Source organism: Falco punctatus, assembly GCF_963210335.1.
Source record: "Falco punctatus genome assembly, contig: scaffold_23, whole genome shotgun sequence".
NCBI classification, from domain to species: Eukaryota; Metazoa; Chordata; class Aves; order Falconiformes; family Falconidae; genus Falco; species Falco punctatus.
The window spans coordinates 935,329-953,829 of NW_027660078.1; the positions used below are offsets into that span (position 1 = coordinate 935,329).

The window sequence follows — 18,501 nt, forward strand, 5'->3', positions numbered from 1 at the left end:
GCTCATTGAGGGGCCCGCCAGGACCTTCTCTGCCAAGCTGCTTTCCAGCAAGGTGGCCCCCGCCTGTGCCGGGGCCTGGGCTTGTTCATCCCCAGGGGCCGGAGTTGGCACTTGTTGGACCTGATGAGGTTCATGCTGGCCCTTTTCTCTAGCCCAGCTGGGTCCCCACATGCCAGCACACCCACTGTGGTACCAGACACCCCCACCCCCCATTCTGTGGGTGCCAGCAGTGCCCAATGCCAGACCATCCCCACTGGGTTCAGGCACTGAGAGTGATGCAGCCCCAGCTGAGGGATGGATGGATGAGCTCCACAGATAGATCCATGGATAGAGGAAAGATTTAACATTTCAGATGAGGGGGCAGCCCAGGGGGGTCCCAGCCCTGCACCTCACCAGCTGCTCACTGGCAGGGGAACCCACCGCTCTTGTGGGAGCAGCGCTGCCACCACGGGGGCTTGCAGAAACAGACACAGTGGTGCCGGCAGTCGCATCTCCACCAAGCCTTTGGGCAGCCCCACAGCTGGGAGCAGCCGTCCTGCAGGCACAGTCCTGCCCAGCACGGTCCTGAGGCCGCCTGCCCATGTGCCCTGCCCATGGGGACATGGTGCTGGGGCCTGGGCTCTGCTGGGGTGCTCCTGCCTGGCCCCACGTGGATGGTGCTGCCCAGGCCCATGGAGCTGATTCTGTCTGGTGTCATGGGGCTCCTCTTCCTCATCCCCATTGGGCTCCTTCTGCCCATCTGCATAGGGCTGCTTCTGCTTGGCACCGTGTCCTGCCCTTGGTCTTTGTCCCCATCTGCCATCTTCTCCATGTGCGCATCTGCCCCCAGCAGCTCCACTCGAAGGACCTGGGGCCACCCTCTGGGCTCCAGCAGCCCTGGATAGAGCTGATCCTCTTTCCTGCTGCTCATCTTTCCTGGCGGGGGGGAGGGAGACAACTGTGGGGTGGTGGTGTGTGTGGTGTGTGTCCCACTACAGACCGCCTCTTGCCACTTGGCCATCATTACTTGCAGAAACTTTTGGTACTGCCTGGTCACTATGAGGGTGCCCTGGACGATATGGATGAGCTCCTCGGTGAGGTTCTGTGTGACCATGGCCATGGCTGAGGGGCTGCTGGGGGTGGCTGCACATCGATGGGGCTCTACGCACTGTCCCTGCCATCCAATGGGGAACTCCTCATGCTTTGGCATCCCTGCCATCCACAAGGAATTCCTCCTCTGGCAGCTCCAGGGAGAGGCCCTGGCCAAGGGCGATTCCCAGCTTCCCCACTGGCACCCAGGTTGCCCTGATGGACCAGGAAGGTGCAGAGCCGGGTAGTGCCACTGGCTCTGCCATCACACCAGGCCAGTGGTGTGGGACACAGTAGAGGGAGCCCGGGGTAGAACGGCCAGTGCATGACAGGGAGGGCAGCAGGGCCCGTGGGGACTGGTGCTCCCTCCACAGAACATCTGCGCTCGCCCTGCAGTGGAGGATGGGGAAGAGAGAGAAGGCTGTTGCCCTGCAGTGCTCATGCACATGTGCAAGCCCACGTGTGCAGGTCCAACTTCTGTTAGTGAGGACTGGCAGGTTTCTTGGACAGGCACTGGGAAGGCAGTCAGGTGTCGGGTGGCCTGAGGATCCTGACCTCTTCTTCCTCAGCCAAAGTGCCACGAGTCCCAGAATCACATAATGGTCGTTGTTGGATGGAACGTCTGGAGATTATCTAGTCCAACGCCCTGCAAAAGCAGGCTGTGCTAGAGCAGGTTGCACAAAATCATGTGCAGGTGGTGCTGCAATGTTTCCAGAGCCTCTCTGGGCAGCTTGTGCCAGTGATGTTAGTTGGAGTGCTGTGCAAGGGTCCCTGTGCTGGTGGGGGGCGGTGCCTGGGCTAGCTGCAACATCAAGGCACTGCAAAGGGGCAGGGAGATGATGAGCACAACAAGCCCATGCCACGCTCCCTCCCCCCACGCATCACAATGCCTCTTGCCAGGTCCCTGATGGCTGTGGAGGCCACCTGGCCCTGGGCACCCTCTGCCCCAGGGTGCGCTGGAGCTGTCTTTGCCCTGGAGCTGTCTTAGGCTCACGCTAGTCCACCCAGATCCTGAGCCCTTCCTTGCACCCCAGACCCCTCTGCAGAGCCTCAAGCACTCAAAGAAAGCCCGCTGGACTGGGGGCCTGGTCCCTAGACTTGACCATTCCACTCGAGTCCCCGCGGCACTCCTCCATAGGTGTCTGTAATGCCCCAGAGCCTTCTGTTGCTCGACTAGCCAGACCTTGGGAGCCCTCCCGAGGCAGTCATGGTGACCCACAGTCCCTCAGGGAGCCCTGCAGGGTCCCTCTGGCCCCCTTAGCACCTCTGTACTCTGCATGGAAACCTTCCTGAGTGCATCATGGTGCAGGGACGTGGCAGTGCAGTAAAAGCAGATACTGTGGTGTCGCTGGGGTGCCCGGAGAACTACAGGGAGGTCAGAGCTGGGACCACCCATCCCATGCCCTCTCCTCGCTGCCTGTCAGTTCCACATGGGAAAGACACCCTGGGTTCAGGCTTCTTCTTCCAGCTTTATTGAATTGCAGCCATTCTCTGGAGAAGAGCTGCACCTCTGCCTGGCTTAGCAGCACCAGCAGCACAGTGATCGCAGGGTGCATCGTGACGTTTGCCGCACCCTTGGAGTGCTCAGGATGGAGGTGGTCTGAGCTGCCAGGGAGCAGATGGAGGGTTCATTGTCTTCCTCCAAGGCCTGAAGGGCTGTGATGGAAAGAAACGGAGCAGAGATGAACTGCCGTGTCTGTGAAAACCACCGGGCATCCCCTCCAGCCCATGCTCCCTACTCACTGCTGCAGATCTCAGCCAGCTTCTCCTCCCTTTGGTCCCTCAGGAGCTGCCCAGCAAGCCCTAGGGACAGAGCTTCATCAGACCCCCCACTCCCCAGCGTGCTCCCAGCAGCACAGCCCCCAGCTCAGCTGGCTGGGCTGCACGCCCTCCTCCCCCTCACCAGGCTGACCCCAGGGAAGAGCAGTAGCTGAGGCGGGTGAGACTGAGCAAGGCAGCCACCGAGCCCACCTGCATGGTCAAGGGTGGGAGAGAGAGGCCAAGGCCCTGCACGGGGCAGCCGAGGCTCTGGCAGCCACAGGGCTGCTCCTTGCTGCCGGTGCAGCGGCGGGACTGGGGCTGGGCTGCCAAAAGCGGGACCCTGGGGGCTGTGGCTCACCGATGAACCTGACGGCCGTTGCTCGCAAGGTGGCCTGATCAACCTCCAGGTATGGCAGGCTCTGATTCAAGTACTGTTCGGTCCTGCGCCTGTCCCGCTGTAGCTGGAGAGAGCACAAGGGTATGGGGTGTCACACAGCCTCCCCAGCTGGCCGGAGCACTCCCGCCTGCCAGCCCCCGCCGCTGCCCAGAGCCCTCCCTCCCGCTGGGTGCGGGGAGAGGGGTGTGGAGAAGAGCCCTTGGGGCTCTCTTCTCGAGGACAGGGAACAAGGATGCAGCTCCAGGCTGTGGGCTGCGGGCTGCAGCAGGGCAGGTGAGGCACAGCTGCAGAGCGCACAGGGCAGACCCGTGGGGCAGCCCTCGTCCAGGGGTTGTCCTCACCAAGCACTCTGCAATCCTCCATGTCTGATGGCTCTGCAGCAGGTGTTTGAGCTTTTTCCACTTGAGGAGCTCTGCTGCAGCGAGGAGGGCTTCCCTGGCGGCCTGCAGAACAGCAGAAACTGGGAGATGGCACCACGGCCTGGGGAAGGAGACCTGGCATCTCCCTGCCTTTTCCTTTCTTCCTGGGGTCATCCTGCCCTTAGGAAGCTGGGAGGTACCCTGGCCCAAACATCTCAGGTTTTCATCCCTACATCACTGCTTAGCTTTGGAATCTGTACCTTGGCCACGCTGTGGATTTGGTCGCTCGTGTGAAAGATGAGAGGGAGCAAGCCCATTTCCACTTTTGTCTTCATCTGCCTCTCGTTCTTCCTCACCACAGTCTTCATTAGGTCTCTGAAGAGGCTGATGGAGAGCTCTCTCAGCTCGCTGAAGCCCTGGTAGAGAGAAGCAGAGTAGGATCTGCGTCCTTGTAGGTAGCTGTCCCCGACCAGCGCCTGGCCACGAGGCTTGGGCTCCCCCATCAGCCTTACCGCAGCAAAGAGGGGCAGGAGCTTCTCCATCAGCTGGACAGCGATGGGGCTGGCCTTTGTCTTCTTCAGGTGACCTATGACGTTTTGCGAGACCACCAGGGACTTCATCTTGATATTTGTGTTGCCGTCCTCCAGGACCTTCATCATGTCTGGCATGAAGACCTCCATTTTTCTTGCCTGCATGAAAGACAGAGTTTCTGTTTCCTGAAAAGGACTATGCCCGGAAAGCTCCCCAGGCAGCCACCAGGCCTCACCATGGCCAGGAGGGCCTTTGGAGCAGTCACCCAACCTCCTGACTCCCAGCCAAGGCCAATCCACCAGCTTATCTGCTGCCCCAGCCCCTGGCTGCCAATATGGCTCCCTTTGATGATGCCCTGCTCACCATCTCAGCTCTCTCTGACAGCGTCATGAGGCTCCTGAGCACCAATGAGAGCATTGCTGGGCTTGGATTCCTCAGAAACCTCAAGACTTTGTACATTGGAGAGAATTCCTCATCCTCCAAATCAGTGCAGGTCAGCAGCTGAAAGAAAGCCAGCGGTGAGTGACCAGAAGAGCCAGCATGACTCCCCACACCGCGCAGCTGTTCCCATCAGCAGCTGAGGACAAGAGCACTGGGGCTTCTTCTGGTAACTCACAGCCAAGCGAACGAAACAGGTGTCCTCCTGGTATGTGTAGAAGAGCCTGTTTTGCCGGTCCTGGAGTTTGATGAACAGCTCCTTCAGAACCTTCTCCAAGGTCTGGGCCGTGGAGAGCATCACCTCCCACAGTGCCAGGGCAGTGCTGCAAGCCAGAGCGCTCTGTCAGCAGGCCGACCCCATCCCCAGCACTGTGGCCTGGGCCAGCCCCGCGTAATGCAGACCCTCCTCCCTGGGCAGGCAGGAGAGGGCTGAGGTGCTGTGCTCCCCATGGGGTGGGACAGAGGGTGGTGGCGAGGCTCTGGGCTGGCTTTGGTGCTGGGAACGCGGCCAGCCCACCAGGGCTGGAATGGGTACTGGGACAGGGGAAAGCCCCGCTCCTCGGGGGTGTCCTGCGGTACTCCTTGGGTCTGGCAGCCAGAGAGTCTCCGGGTCCCTCTCACCACTAGGAGCAAGCCCTCCTGGCTGTCAGGGCCGGTACCTGTCTCCTCGTGGAGCGATCTTCAGCAGCGTGGTGACAACGTCCCCAGGGCACTGGTTAGCCATCAGGAGCAGCAGTGACTCCATGCTACGCTGGCCTGACTCCATGGTCACGTATTCCCAGTTTTCATAGATGCAGCTCATGATCTTTGGCACCTGGAGGGGACACAAGTGAGGGTGGTGCTGCCACTGGAGGGCAGCCATTGCCCCAGCTGCCCTTGCCGTCCCTCTCCTGCTTTAAGGTGGCTTCAGGTGCCTGAGACACCTGGCTTTGGGCCGGAGGCAGGGATGGAAGGAGGAACAAGGCCTGCCAGGGCTGAAGGACAGGGTCATCCAGCCACAGGCCACTTACATCTGTCAGCCAGACGTGAGGGTCTGCCATGACCACGTCCATCACACTGCTGCCCAGCGGCTTTTTCTTGGCATTTAATTCTCTCAGGGTATCAATGACTGTGAGGACGATGTCTGTCCTCTCAGATGGTTGAAGGTATTTTGCAAAGGCCTATGGCAGGAAGGAAGGGAGTGAAGAATGTCACGTTGAGTGCCCTGATGGTGCTGCTAAGCTGGACAGTGCGAGCAGCCCTGGTGAGAGATGCACAGCAGTGCTGGTAGCAGAGGCTGCAGTCACTGCATGGGGGAGGATGAGAAGAGAGGGCCCCCAGGGTGAGGGAGGAGGCTTGGGCTCTGGGGCACAGTGTGCTGGCCCTACAGAGAACAGGGGCCTGCTGTTGGCCAGGCGGAAAATGCTGCTTGGGCACTGGAGTGCAGCCCTCGCGTTGTCCCTGCTTGGGGACAGCAGAAACCCTGCTGAGAGCCAGGGACAGGGAGGCCACGCCAGCCCCGCTGATTTTGGATGCCTTCTCACACGAGAGCCCTGCTGATGCCACAGGCAAGGCAAGGGGGCAGCTCCTTACCATGGCAAAGTCTCTGGTGGTGGGTGAACAGCACAAGGAGGTGGTCTCAGCTTCCCAAGCCGCTGGCAGCTGTGCATTCTCCTCTGACAGTGTCGTGCCTAAAGAGCAGGGCAAACACAGGAGAGTGCGTGAGACCCAGCTGCTTTGCCAGCAAGCTTACCAGCTCCTGAGAAGAGCTTTGATCTAGGAATGGCTGAGAAGGGAGGTGATGACCCACAGTGAAAGGAGGAGGTGGTGGAGAGAGATGTAAATGAAAGGGTGACCTGCCTCCCGTGTATTTATGCCAATGCTCCTGGCCTGGTCAACTCCAAGGACCTAGAGCTCTGCATGCAGTCCCACAGTTAAACTGTGGTTGGAATAACAGTGACGTGGGGTAGGGCTCGCATGGATGGAGTGCTGTGGGGCAGTGGTACAAGCTCTTCAAGGGAGAGGGGATGAGGAGTGGGGCTGCCTCCTGAGTGAAGGAGCAGCTCAGCTCCACGGGACGATCAGCTGTGTGGGACACAGCGTGGGTCAGGAGCAGGGGAGAGGTGGTGCTGGTGACATGGTGGTGCCTCCAGCAAGCACAGGAAGGGCCCGCCACAACGCGCAGGAAGACAAGCAGACGGCTCGATTGATGTCGTTGTGCAGGGGCGGGGGAGGCAGCCCACCACTGCTTCTCTTACCTTTTTGCTGGCGGGTGAATAGGAAAAGGGAGAAAAGAGCATCCAAAGCCACACGGCTGGTCTTTTCTTCCCCAGATGACACGAGCAGGAGGAGACGTCCAAGCAGCTGCCCGAGGACTGGGATGAGGATCTCTCTGCAGGAGGCACGTCTGTCCTCATTTTGAGCAGCCTGGGTGAGGGAGGCAGAAGAGCAGAAGGGCTGAGGGCAGGCGCCTGGGGCCAGAGCCCCGGCCCCAAGAGCGTGGCCAGGGCTGGACCCAGGTGTGCCAGAGCTTTGCAGGACCATGCTGGCCGCAGCTCCCAAAGCAGCTAGCTGGGTGGCAGCCCCGCACAGGGAGAGCTGCCAGGCCTGGGCTCCCACCATGTCCCTTGGGCAGTCCCGTCCAACACAGGACTGGGGGCAAAGCTGGCTCCTGGCAAAGAGGGGGCTGGGGAGAGAAGCCCATGGGAAACAGAGGCACCAAGACCCCCACTTCAGCACAGAGGCTGGCAGAGCACCCAGACCTGTGCCCAGGCTTGCCTTGCAGGCGCCTCAAAGCTGCCAGCTGTGCCGGCGCGCAGGGAATGGGAGGTGGCCTGGCTGGAGAGTACCTGGTCCTTCCATACCTCCAGTGAGGAATAGCTGGCCAGCAAATGGCTCAGCATCCTAATCCTGCCCACAGTCCTCTCAAGCACAGCTGGTCTCTCAGAGCTGGTGAAAGCCAACAGCACCTTGGAAGAGAAAAGCTGCTGGTGTGCCTTGGGGGCAGAGGCGCTCCAGCAGAAGCAGCGCTGCTCAGCTCCAGGGCTGGACTTGCACAGTCCATCAATGCTTCCTCTGATCTGGGGCAAAGCCTGTAGTGGCGTTCCTGCCCCTAGGGTCCTTCACAGGCTTTGGACAAATGCCCCGAGCCTGCCTTGTGGCCAGGCAGGAAGGCAGATGCCACCCACTGCAGCCGCTGTGCTGCAGAAGAGCCTGGTGGGTAGCCCCCAGTTACCCAAGGCAGGTGCGCACCCTCCCTGCCATGCTGTCTCTCTGCATGGCGCTGGTGTGGGGACCACCCACTCAGGAGTGGGCACCCCCTTCCCTCCAGGGTGAGGAATGGCCCCTGTGAAGCCCACTCTTGGCCCATGCCAGACCTGAAAGATACTCTGCAAGTTCTCCTTGCTGACTCTGGAGGCAGGAGAGCTGAGCACCATTGTCTCCAGCATGGTGTCCATGGCATTCAGGGTCTGCAGAGAGGACAAAGAGTTGTGGCAGTGATTCTACTGTTCCTCTGCCCCCAGGAGACTGATCTGAACTCCCAGAGCCGCGGCAGGAGTCCCACACGGCCTCGCAGTTTCCAGGAGAGACCCAGGGGCAGACAGTGTGCTGCGGACAGAGCAACCTGCGGCATTGGATGGGGCCAGGCCCACGGGAAGGGCACAAAGGGACGAGGGTGGGAAAGCAAAAGCGAGAGCCTGCCCTGCCTCAGATCTCTGGTTGTATGGCAGCACAGGGTTATCAGGGAGCAGCCCAGAGGGACCGGGCGCTCCTGCAGGTCCCTGAAGTACCCAGCACGTACCCTGATGTAGAGGGAAGTGTCCAGTCCCTCCATTTCCTCTGCTGGAGGAAGCCCCAAGACACTCAAGCAGCGGGCATGTAGACTGCTTTTCTCTTTGCCCTCCAGCACCATCTGCACTGAGCTGCAAAGAGAGAGAGGGGCCAGTTGGACACCGATGCTGCGAGCAGCGCCTCGAGGCCTCGCGTGGGTGCACACAGGCCTCTGAGGAAGGGGTCCCCAGCAGGGATGGGTAGGTACCTCAATTCGGCGATGGCAAGCATGGCGAGTTGCCGCACTGCTGTGCGCAGCTGGTCCCTGGGCTCTTGTTCCACCAGCTCCTACAGAGCACAACCGAGATGGGACCTGGCAGCTGCCAGCACCCAGCACCACCAGCCCCTTGCTGTGGCCAAGCATTGTCCTCACAGGGTGCCAGTGCCGGGGGTCCTTGCCCCCTTCCCTAGAGCCACTGGGTGTCCCCTCACCTTGACCTTCTCTGCCAGCTCGTATCCGTGGCAGAAGATATCCAGGCCCTGTGACAAGCCATGGTGCCTGGCGGTTCTGCACAGGCTGCAGATGCTCTCAAGAAACTTCATCTTCTGGCCCTCCTCCTGGCAGTGGGGGGACGGAGTGAGAAACGGGGAGTGTGAGAGGGGGGACACAGGGACAGCAGCACCACAGCACTGGGGGTGCAGGAGAGCTGGCAGAAGCAGCTCTGCCCAGCCCGGCAGCAGAGCCCCTGTCTGCCGAGGCTGGCACAGCCACATTCGGAAGGGCCGTGGTTACCTTTTCTGGGCTGTTGGCAAAGGCTTGGATGAAGTCCACATTTTGCTTCTCCTGTGTGTACACAGGCAACCAGCTGGCATCTAATAAAGGGGGAGAGCAGGGAGGGCTGTAGAGAGGCTCCGGGTGGCAGGAGAGCAGAGGAAGATGTGCCCTGCGTCCAGCCCGTGCCCACTCCCCTGGCCCAGTCATCCCGTGTGTGTCAGGGCTGGAGGGTGCCTGGCAAATGGGCTGTGATGCTGGGGCACGGTGCGGTGGGGAAAGCCCCGGTGCCCAGGGCTGAGGAACTGGCTTGCAGACAGGCAGGAGAGGTCCCCATCCCACAGCACCGCTGCCTCTGGCTGCCTGTGCCCCAGGCCAGGAGCTGGGTCCCCCCCTCTGCTCTCTCCCTCCTTGGGACAGGCTGTGCTGGGGCCACTTCCAGCGCTGAGCAGCCCTGTCACCCAGGCAGCATCGTGTCCCCGAGCCATGGGACCCCTGCTGCCAGTGTGCCACGGAAAGATTATCGTGGCATTGAGCATGGGGTGCTCGCTGGCCTCAGCCCTGCCCAGACCAAGAGGGCCCCTCACTCACCAGTCACCAGTGGCTGGACCATGCACACCTCGTGGGGCTCTGGTGGAGACCTGCTCTCCTGGGGAGCCCCATCCTTCTCCCAGGCTACACTGGGGAATCTGGGGGATCTCCTCATCATCCTGCAGGACAGAGGAAAGGGGTAGGTGTGGGGAAAAGGGAAGCTTTGGCGAGACGCCTGGGCGCCGTGGGGCTGCTGGGTGCAGCAGGGAGAGACGTGGGCTGTGCTTGGGGGCTCCTCGCCCGCTCCGTGCTCCTGCCCTGTCCCGTCGCTGTCCTGATGGAAACTGTGGGCTGGGGCCACGGCCGTGGTGAGTACAGGCACTGCAGTGTGGTGTCACCAGGTGAGGTCACAAAGACCTCACTGTGACCCACTGGCCCGGGAGGGAGGGGCCCGGAGCCCTCTGGGAGGGGCATGGGGCTGGTTCAGCCGTGGGCACCTGGGTGCTCTCGGGGTGCCTCCAGGCCCCTCTTTGACCTCCGGTGTATCCCAGAGCCCCTTGCTCAGACGCCCCGGCATGCCCGCCAGGAAAAGACCTTTGAGATCACCAAGTCTAACCATTAACTTGATGGTCTGCCAAGTCCATCACTCAAGCATGGCCCTAAGCACTACATCTAGGTGGGTTTTTAAACACCTCCAGGGATGGTGTTTCCACCACCTCCCTGTGCAGCCTGTTCCAATGCTTGACCAACCAGTCAGTGAGGACATTTTTCCTAACATCCAATCTAAACCTCCCCTGGCATACCTTGAGGCCATTTCCTCTTGTCCTATTGCTTGTTACCTGGGAGAAGAGACCAAACCAACCCCCACCGGCCTGCAGCCTCCTTTTAGGTAGCTGTAGAGAGTCTGAAGGTCCCCCCTCAGCCTCCTCTTCTGCAGGCTAAACACCGCCAGCTCCCTCAGCCACTCCCCATCAGACTTGTGCTCGAGACCATTCACCAGCTTCACTGCCCGTCTTCGGGCACGCTCCAGCACCTCAGTGCCTTCCCTGTAGTGAGTGGCTCAAAACGGAACACAGCGCTTGAGGTGCGGCCTTGGCAGTGCCGAGTACAGGAAGACAATCACTGCCCTGGTCCTGCTGGCCACACTTTTTCGACACACACTGGGATGCTGCTGGCCTTCTTGACCACCTGGGCTCACTGCTGGCTCACGGTCAGCCAGCTGTCCCCCAGCACCCCCAGGTCCTTTTTGTCCAGGCAGCTTTCCCAAGCCTGTATGTAACATTGTGGGAGGAGGTTGTTGTGACCCAAGGGCAGGACTCGGCATTCTCTGTGTTGAACGTCATACAATTGGCCTTGGCCCACTGATCTCCTGTCCAGGTCCCTCTGAAGAGCCTTCCTACCCTTAGGCAGATCAACATCCCCTGGCCCAGCTTGGTGTCGTCCGCAAACTTGCTGAGGGTGCACTCGATCCCCTCGTCTACATTGTCGATAAAGATACCCATTGGCACTGCTGTTCCCCTGGCCTGGCAGCCTTTCCTCGGGCTGCCTGCTCTGCTTTGTGGGTGCCGAGTGCCTGTGCCTGGGGTGTGGGTGGCCTGTCCCGGGGTGTGGGGACCTCTCCCTCAGGACAGCAGCCTCCTCTTGTTACCCAGCCTCTCTGCCTGGGTCTGCAGCCTTTGAGTCGGTGCTGGCTTCACCCCAGTGTAACGCCAGGTGCCTGCCAGCACATCTCTATCACTCTCCCCCTCAGCTGGACAGGGGAGAGGAAAGGCAACAAAAGACTTGCGGGACAAGAGAAGGACAAGGGAGAGATCGTGCACCCATTACCATCACAGGTAAAACAGACTTGGCACAGGGAAATTACCTGAATGGATAGCCAGCCCAATCCCAGTAGGGTCATGAGAAAAGAACCCTAAAATCTTAAAACACCTTCCCCCGACCCCTCCCTTCTTCCCAGGCTCAACTTCACTCCTCATTGTCCTCTACAACTCCTGGTGGCTCCCCAGCCCTGTCTGCTCCCTGAGTGGCACCTTGGGACCCTCCTTCCCTCCAAACAAAGCAGGGTTATACCACTCACTGCACATCTACAGCGCAGCCAGAGGCAGGTGCAAGGCTGCCATTCTCAACTCTGCCTGTGCCTCCGTCAGCCTCTCCAGGCTCCTGGCGCGCACTGTCCTCCACGGGGCGGGAGAGAAGGAGGGGAAGAAGTGACACCTCTGCTGCTCGGCTGGAGGAGCAGTGCTTGGGGACAGAGCCCAGAGCAGAGAGACACTCATGGCAGTGGCAGCTCAGCTCCTTCTCCAGGAGCTTGATTGATGGGAGACAGGTCACCCGGGCTCCCTTGGCTCCTTCTGGTGGCCTGTGCAGTGGGAAGGGAGAGGAAGAGAGCTGGGTGAGCCCCAAGTCACCTCTTCTCTCTTGTCAGGCAGCTCTGCCCAAGAGCTGCCTGCAGCCACAGGGGCACCTGTGCCCAGCTGCGGGGCTGGATTCCCCCTGCTGTGCCTGGAGCATCTCCCCAGTTACCCCAGCAGCGTGCCCACCCACAGCTCCTTCAGCACCCGGGAGCTGCTGGCAGAGGAGACACAGCATCAGGCCCCACTGACCCCCAGCCCTGGGCAGATGCAGGTGCCTGCACGGCCCTGCCCCATGGGGAAGGGCACAGGGGCAGGACAAAGCCCCATGGGGTGGGACAGAGACATTTCCCAAGCCCTGGCTTGCTCCGTCCTGCCTGAGCAGCTGCTTTAGCCCTTCCCTTCTGGAAACCAAAAGGGGACCAGTGGGTGCAAGACATGGAAACATCTGCCCCTCCCTCCCTCCCTGCTGGCGTGCATCCTGCCCCCTGCCCATGCTCTGCATGGGGGGCAGAGGCCATTCATGGGATGGTGTGGGCATGGCTGGGAACCTCTCCTGCCCGGCCGTGGGATGTGGCACCATGCTCACCCAAAAGTGGAAACGGAGGAGCCACTGGGCACGGCAAGGATGATGGAGGTCCTGTCATTGCCACTGCCTCCCTCCTCTTCTCATTCCTCCTGCGCTGCCTCCTTCCCACTGCTCAGCACCCACAGCTGGTCCAGGGCCACCCCCACTCTGTTTTTTAACTTCTTCAAGTGCCTTCTATTCAGGTCCTTCTGCTTTCACAGAAGAGTGTGGAACATCAGCTTTACTTCAGCTTGCAGAGGAAATATTAAAATATCGGTGAGTAATTGCTGCAGGGCCAGTGGGGTGGAGATGCATGATGCTGATGGCTGAAGTCTGGAAGGAAGAAGAGTGCTACAGTTCTAATCACACTGTTGCTGTGAGAGAAACCAGATTTTTTTCAAGCTTGACTGCTAGGGACTTGTCTGGATGTGGGTCTTGGGAGGAAGAGGAAAGCAAACCGAGGTGAAGGAACACACTGACTCATCGGCTGTTCCCCATTTTCTTTCAAAAAAAAAAAACTTTTTAAAAGCTAAGGTTTAAGATGATATTATTACACTAAGAAATACTGTAAAATATATTTATGAAAAAGTCTTTGTCTTTAACTAGGCACGGCTTCACTTGGGCAGTGAACTCGGGGAGCTCCAGGACAACTGTAAGGAGCAGGTGGTGTTTGTCCTGAGCCCCTGAACAAGCAAGATGTGAGCAGCGCCATCCGGACAATTGATACTGTGCACAGCTGTGTCATGGTGGTCACTCCACCGCGCTCGGGCATCTGGGCGATGCCCCGGCGTGTGTGAACCTTATGCAGCATGAGATAGTGTGTGCCTGCACTTAGCCTAAACTTAGAAATTGACATACATACGCTAGACATGTAAGGTATTTTTGGTTTTTGCCGAGTATAAAGGCGGGCAAGCTGCAGGCCCGGGTGAGAAGCCTCACGGATGGGTGGACACACCACGTAGAAATTTTCCCAGTTCCCGAGAGACTCGTGGCGCCGGCTGCAAGGGGGTTCCCAGCTGAAGGGTGGGCCTGGATGACGTTCAGGTGGTAATTGGTGATGTATCCTTCTCTTAGTCTCTGTCATGCTTTGCAGTAACGATTTGATGCTTCGCTCCTGTTGCTCTTCTATCATATTGTGCATCGGAACCAGTACTGTTTCCTTTTATCATACTGCATGCTATTTTCCTGTATTACACTGTAATCTAATAAATGGCCTTCATTCTTATAGTTGACTTGGAATTCATTTGTGCTTGGTATGCAGTCAATCAGCAAAACAGAGAGCTCGTGGCACGGGTGCTGTGACCAGTCAGAGGAGGGCCCGGCTCTGCTGCTCTGGCCTGTGTGGAGCTGCTGGGGCAGGAGGTGGGGGGAGACATGTGGGGGTGCACAGCAGGGGGTACCCATGGGGAGGCAGATGCAGGAGGGGCCACAGAAGACACAGGAAGAAGCCTGTGGAAGGGGACGCTGTTGGGGCCGCATTCTGGGCTGGAGGTGCTCCATGGCTCATGAGTCGAGATAAGGATGGAGCGATCACGCAGCAGGTACTATCGTGGGCAAAACAGACTCAGCTTGGGGAAATTAGTTAAATTTATTACCACTCAAATCAGAGCAGGATAATGAGAAATAAACCCAAATCTGAAACACCTTCCTGCCAGCCCTCACTTCTCTTGGGCTTAACTTTACTCCCGATTTCCCTGTCTCCTCCTGCCGGGGGAGGGAGAAGGGCAGCTGTGGTCAGTTCATCACATGTTGTTTATGCTGCTGCTTCTTTCTCAGGGGGAGGACCCCTCACACCCTTCCCCAGCTCCAGTGGGGGTCCCTTGTGGGGTCACAAGTCCTGCCAGCAAACCTGCTCCAGCATGGGCTCCCCTCTCCACGGGTATGCAGGTCTTGTCAGAAACCTGCTCCAGCGTGGACTTCCCGTGGGGTCACAGCCTCCTTCAGGCATCCTGCTCTGGCGTGGGGTCCTCCCAGGATGCAGGTGTACAGAATGTGGTGTCATGACAACATGATGATGCAACAATGTGCGCTTGTTCTATATAGCATCTTGCTGGGAGACCGGCCGTGGTGGCCACAGTTGGGTGCCTCTGGAGCAAGGGGTGCCAGCGCAGGATCAGAGCTCCAGGAGAGCTCTTGGAAGGAGCCATGGAGCACCGTCTCTCTGGTGGTGCACAAAATGTAGATGCACAGCTGAGTGCACTGAGGAAGAGGGGAGAGGTGAGCAATGAGCCGATGGGGAGGGCTCAGCCTGGGAGCCTGGAACATGCAGGCCTGCCCCAGGGGCTCAGGAAGTGCCTGGGGAGCTGACAAGGATCGAAAGCTGGGTGGAAGCAGGGAGGGTCTGTAGGCAGCCTTGCCTCTCTGCCCAGCGCGGCTTACGGCTAAGCAGGCGGGAGGGGTTGCTGCAAAAGGACACAGACATGGGTTGCGGAAGGGATGGGAGCTGTGGGGAGGGGGGCAAGGAAGCAGAGAGCAGCTTTTGACTGGGCTGCTCTTGGCGCTCCCCGTGGTTGGAGTCTTCCAAGAACCTTGCGAGCGCTGTGCAGCAGGCTTACGGAGATAGTGCCTCAGTGCCCGCGTCTCCCTCTTTCTAGCTCGGCAACAGGAGACAGCCACTGGCAGAAGGAGCTACTAGGCTGCTGAACCTCCCACTTGGGGTCAAGATCCCCGTGTCGCCTAGCTCCAGGCCTGTCTTCTACAGGACAAGGCTGGGGGAAAAGGTAAAGCAAGTAGAAAGGGGTAGAAAAGCTCTCCTCTTTGATGGTGTCCCCACCATTCCAAGAAGTCCTTGTGGCCACCTGCTCGACAGCGAGTGCTGTAGCCCCTCCACGTGGCAGCACTGGAGAGTAGAGGGAAGCTCCTGACTCCCTGGTGTGGTGATGAAGAGGAGGACTTGTGGGTTCTCTGGACCGGTTTCTGGCACTGTGAAAGTGCGTGGCCCGGGCCCTGTCTGCAGTGTGTCCAGGTCTTTCCCCCAGCCCAGCCCAGCCCAGCCTGGCCCCCGCAGTCTGGCTGTGGCGCTCTCCATGCATTCAGAAGGATGGAGCAGAGCGCTGGTCTCCAAGTGACCTTTACCTTTTCACAAGCACCGCCTGGCACCTTTTAGCTGTGGTCTCCTGCCTCCTTTACACTCTGGAAAATCTCTCCTACAGCTTCACCAGCCCTCTGGTTATTTCAATCTGGGAGATCCGTACTGCCGCCTGCTGAGCACAGAATACAAGAGCCTGCATGACCCGCACCTGCGGGCCTACCACCAGCGCCAGGACAACCTGCAGAGGCTGAAGGGAGAGGGTTACATCACCAGTGACAACAAAGTAGGTCTGGACATGGGGCTGATAAAAGCAGCCCTCCTCAAGCAGGCTTCCCAGAGCGCTTGCTGCAGCTGCCTGTTGCTGGTGGGGAGCACAGGGCTGTGGGGCTCGTTTCCCTGGGAGCAGAAGCAGCGCCAGCATCCCTCTGGCAAGTCCCACTCCGGCTCTCCTCAGGTCGCCTTGCACTGCCTGAGTGTTGAGGCAGCCGGTGCGAGGCCTGGCGCTGCGGCTAGGAGCACCGCTCAGCCATGGCGTGGTGGAAGAGTCAGGGGCCCTGCCACAGGGAAGGGGAGGGGAGGGTGAGCAGAGGAGCATCTCCCCTCCTGCTGGGTTTGGGCTGTTTTGGGGAAGGCAGTCTGCATAGCTGGCTGGCAAATTCTTGAGGGATGTCTCCCCTCATCTCTCCATAGGTGGTTTGCACTCTGAAGGAGTTCAATGATTACAGGCAGTATCTGACCACACTCAAGCTGGAGGCAGAGAAGATGTTCATGCGAGAGGAGGTAGAGCAAAGCGGAGTGTTTGTGGATGCCGCTCAGCGGCACGGTGCCGAGGGCTGGGGCTTTACTTGTGGCACCTTGGGGAGGCGGTCAGTGCAGGAGAGGTGAGGGCTGTGCTGCCGGGCTGGGCTCTGCAGCGGGCTGAGCTAGTGCAGGGCGCAGGCAGGAAAGTCACATGCAGGCATGCAGAGCCCCAAGGGCCTCTTCTGCCCTCCTTGCGTGGCTGGAGCAGAGCGCTGCCCTGGGCCTGTGGGATGCCTTAGCACACGCGGGCAGGAGTGCTCATCCAGGCAACAGCAAGCCACAACTTGGTGTCACCTTTCAGAAAAAGCTTTGGGAAGACCTGGCCAAATTAGAGGGTACCTCCAAACTGCCAGGACGGACTGATGTTTCTTGCCTGCGAGAGTGGTTGCTGCAGGAGCAAAGGAGGAGTTTGCCAGCTGCAAAGAAAAGGCAGAGGTAAGAAAAGGCCAAGTAACGCTTGCTCTTGAAGGGAGCCCATGATCCCCGATCAAAGTCCTGGAGCCTCACGTTCCAGTAAACACACGAAGCCCAGAGGTGGAAGGAGCCTGTGCTGGCTGCGAACCCATCGGCGGGGTCTGTGTTTGGAGCCTTGGACAGGCAGCTGTAAGCTGCTGCAGGGACTGCTGGAGCAGCACAACACGTAGCAGGATGACAGGAGTGGCTGAGCAGAAAATGGCCTGTGCAAGACGGACAGAGCGGCTCCTTCTCAGATGCCTGCCTTTCTCTTGACAGGCATCTCACCGTGATCGAGAAGAGGATTGAAGGACTGGAGGCTCTTGAGAAAGAGCGACGCCGCCTCCAGCAGCTTGAGGGCCAAGAACAGCAGCAGCAGGGAAAGAGGAGACAACCAGGCAGCCAGAGCAGCTCCAAAAAGCCTGCCAGCAAAGGGAGGCCAGTGAGTAGGAGCCGGGTGGATGCTGGGGGCTGCCTCTGCTGTGCAGCAGTGCGTTGGTAGCCGGGCCTTGGGAGAAGGTGCTGCCATGCACACAGGTGCTTGGGGCTTGCGAGAAGTGCTTGGCTGCTGAGGAGGTGGCAACTGGCTGGTGTGCCATGTGTCCTCACCTGAGGGTGGCTGTCAGATCCTGGGTCTGCTCTGCCAGCCCACTGGGTTGTAACCCATTCCTTGCCTCGCCGGGGACTACTTCGTCTCCCCCCTTCTATTATTTCTTTTCCCCTGTGCGTCTTGGACATGAGGCACTAGCCCTTTGTGATGCAAAAGTGTGCCTGGGCACCCTGAGTGGTCCCGTCTGTGCACAGACTCACATTTAGCATGAACCTGTGAGGTGCACTCAATGGGCTTAGCGTCCATGGTGCTGGTTTCACGTGCGGGTGAAAACTCTGGTTTTCATCCAAAGACTTCTGCATCCAAAGGTGCAGCACCCCTGAACCTGACAGTGCCGGTGATGGGACATTTGTGAGTTGGTTTTCTCTTCAAGGAGGTCTTTGATCAGCTTAGTGGAGAGCCTGCTGTTGCCCGGTTCTCCTTAGCAGGGTGCCCATTAAAAGCTGCCTGGCTCCATGCCCTGCAAGAGCCTCTCTAGAAGCGTTTCTGCATAGTGTGGGGTGGTATCTGTGCCAGGGTGAAGGCTTCGGCTCCTTCTGCCATGACAGTCAAGCTGTCAAGCTGCAAAAGAGCATTTGATGGGAGAGGACAACTTTGGGCTGCTGCCAGGCTCTGTTCTCGACTCGTGACTTCTTCCCCACTTTGCATGAGGCTGGCAGCCTGCGGTGGACTTTCAGAGCGCCTCCTGTCCCAAGAACACTTCCTTGGGCTGGCAGCTTACAGCCAGGTCATGCAAGGAAAAGGATCGTTTCCTTCTGTGCTCTCAAAACCTGCGTGTGCCAGGTGGCGTACAGAGAAACCAGATTTTTTCAAGCTTGACTGCTAGGGACTTGTCTGGACGTGGGTCTTGGGAGGAAGAGGAAAGCAAATCGAGGTGAAGGAACACACTGACTCATCAGCTGTTCCCCATTTTAGCATTCCAAGCCTGCCAGACAAAAAGCATCTAAGAGCACACCGCCTAGGCTGCTGAACTATGGTGGCAGAAGACCAGGAGCTTCAAGAGATGGCTGAGACCATGGTCCAGGAAGTGCTGAAGCGGGTGAAGTGAAGCTGTGCAGGAATTGTTCCTGAATGTTTAAC

At 59.1% G+C, this 18,501-nt stretch overlaps 2 protein-coding genes across 2 annotated transcripts; both read right to left on the reverse strand.

Annotated features, from left to right (window-relative positions):
- Positions 1-2,315: 2,315 nt before the first annotated feature.
- Positions 2,316-8,282, reverse strand: LOC308058065 (uncharacterized protein). Its single transcript, XM_080412075.1, has 13 exons — positions 7,911-8,282; positions 7,398-7,502; positions 6,792-6,960; positions 6,127-6,224; positions 5,565-5,714; positions 5,214-5,368; positions 4,733-4,877; positions 4,480-4,617; positions 3,846-4,274; positions 3,568-3,669; positions 3,188-3,290; positions 2,812-2,871; positions 2,316-2,724 (listed from the first exon to the last, which is right to left on the reverse strand). Exons 1-13 carry the CDS (start codon positions 7,989-7,991, stop codon positions 2,588-2,590), a joined length of 1,872 nt encoding a protein of 623 aa, XP_080268201.1. The 5' UTR covers positions 7,992-8,282; the 3' UTR covers positions 2,316-2,587.
- A 115-nt stretch (positions 8,283-8,397) lies between these two features.
- Positions 8,398-11,514, reverse strand: LOC308058066 (uncharacterized protein; the record flags this gene model as incomplete). Its single annotated transcript, XM_080412076.1, has 4 exons — positions 9,668-11,514; positions 9,098-9,177; positions 8,797-8,922; positions 8,398-8,652 (listed from the first exon to the last, which is right to left on the reverse strand). The coding sequence occupies exons 1-4, from the start codon at positions 9,783-9,785 to the stop codon at positions 8,398-8,400; spliced, it is 579 nt and encodes a 192-aa protein (XP_080268202.1). The 5' UTR covers positions 9,786-11,514.
- Between the last annotated feature and the right edge of the window lie 6,987 nt (positions 11,515-18,501).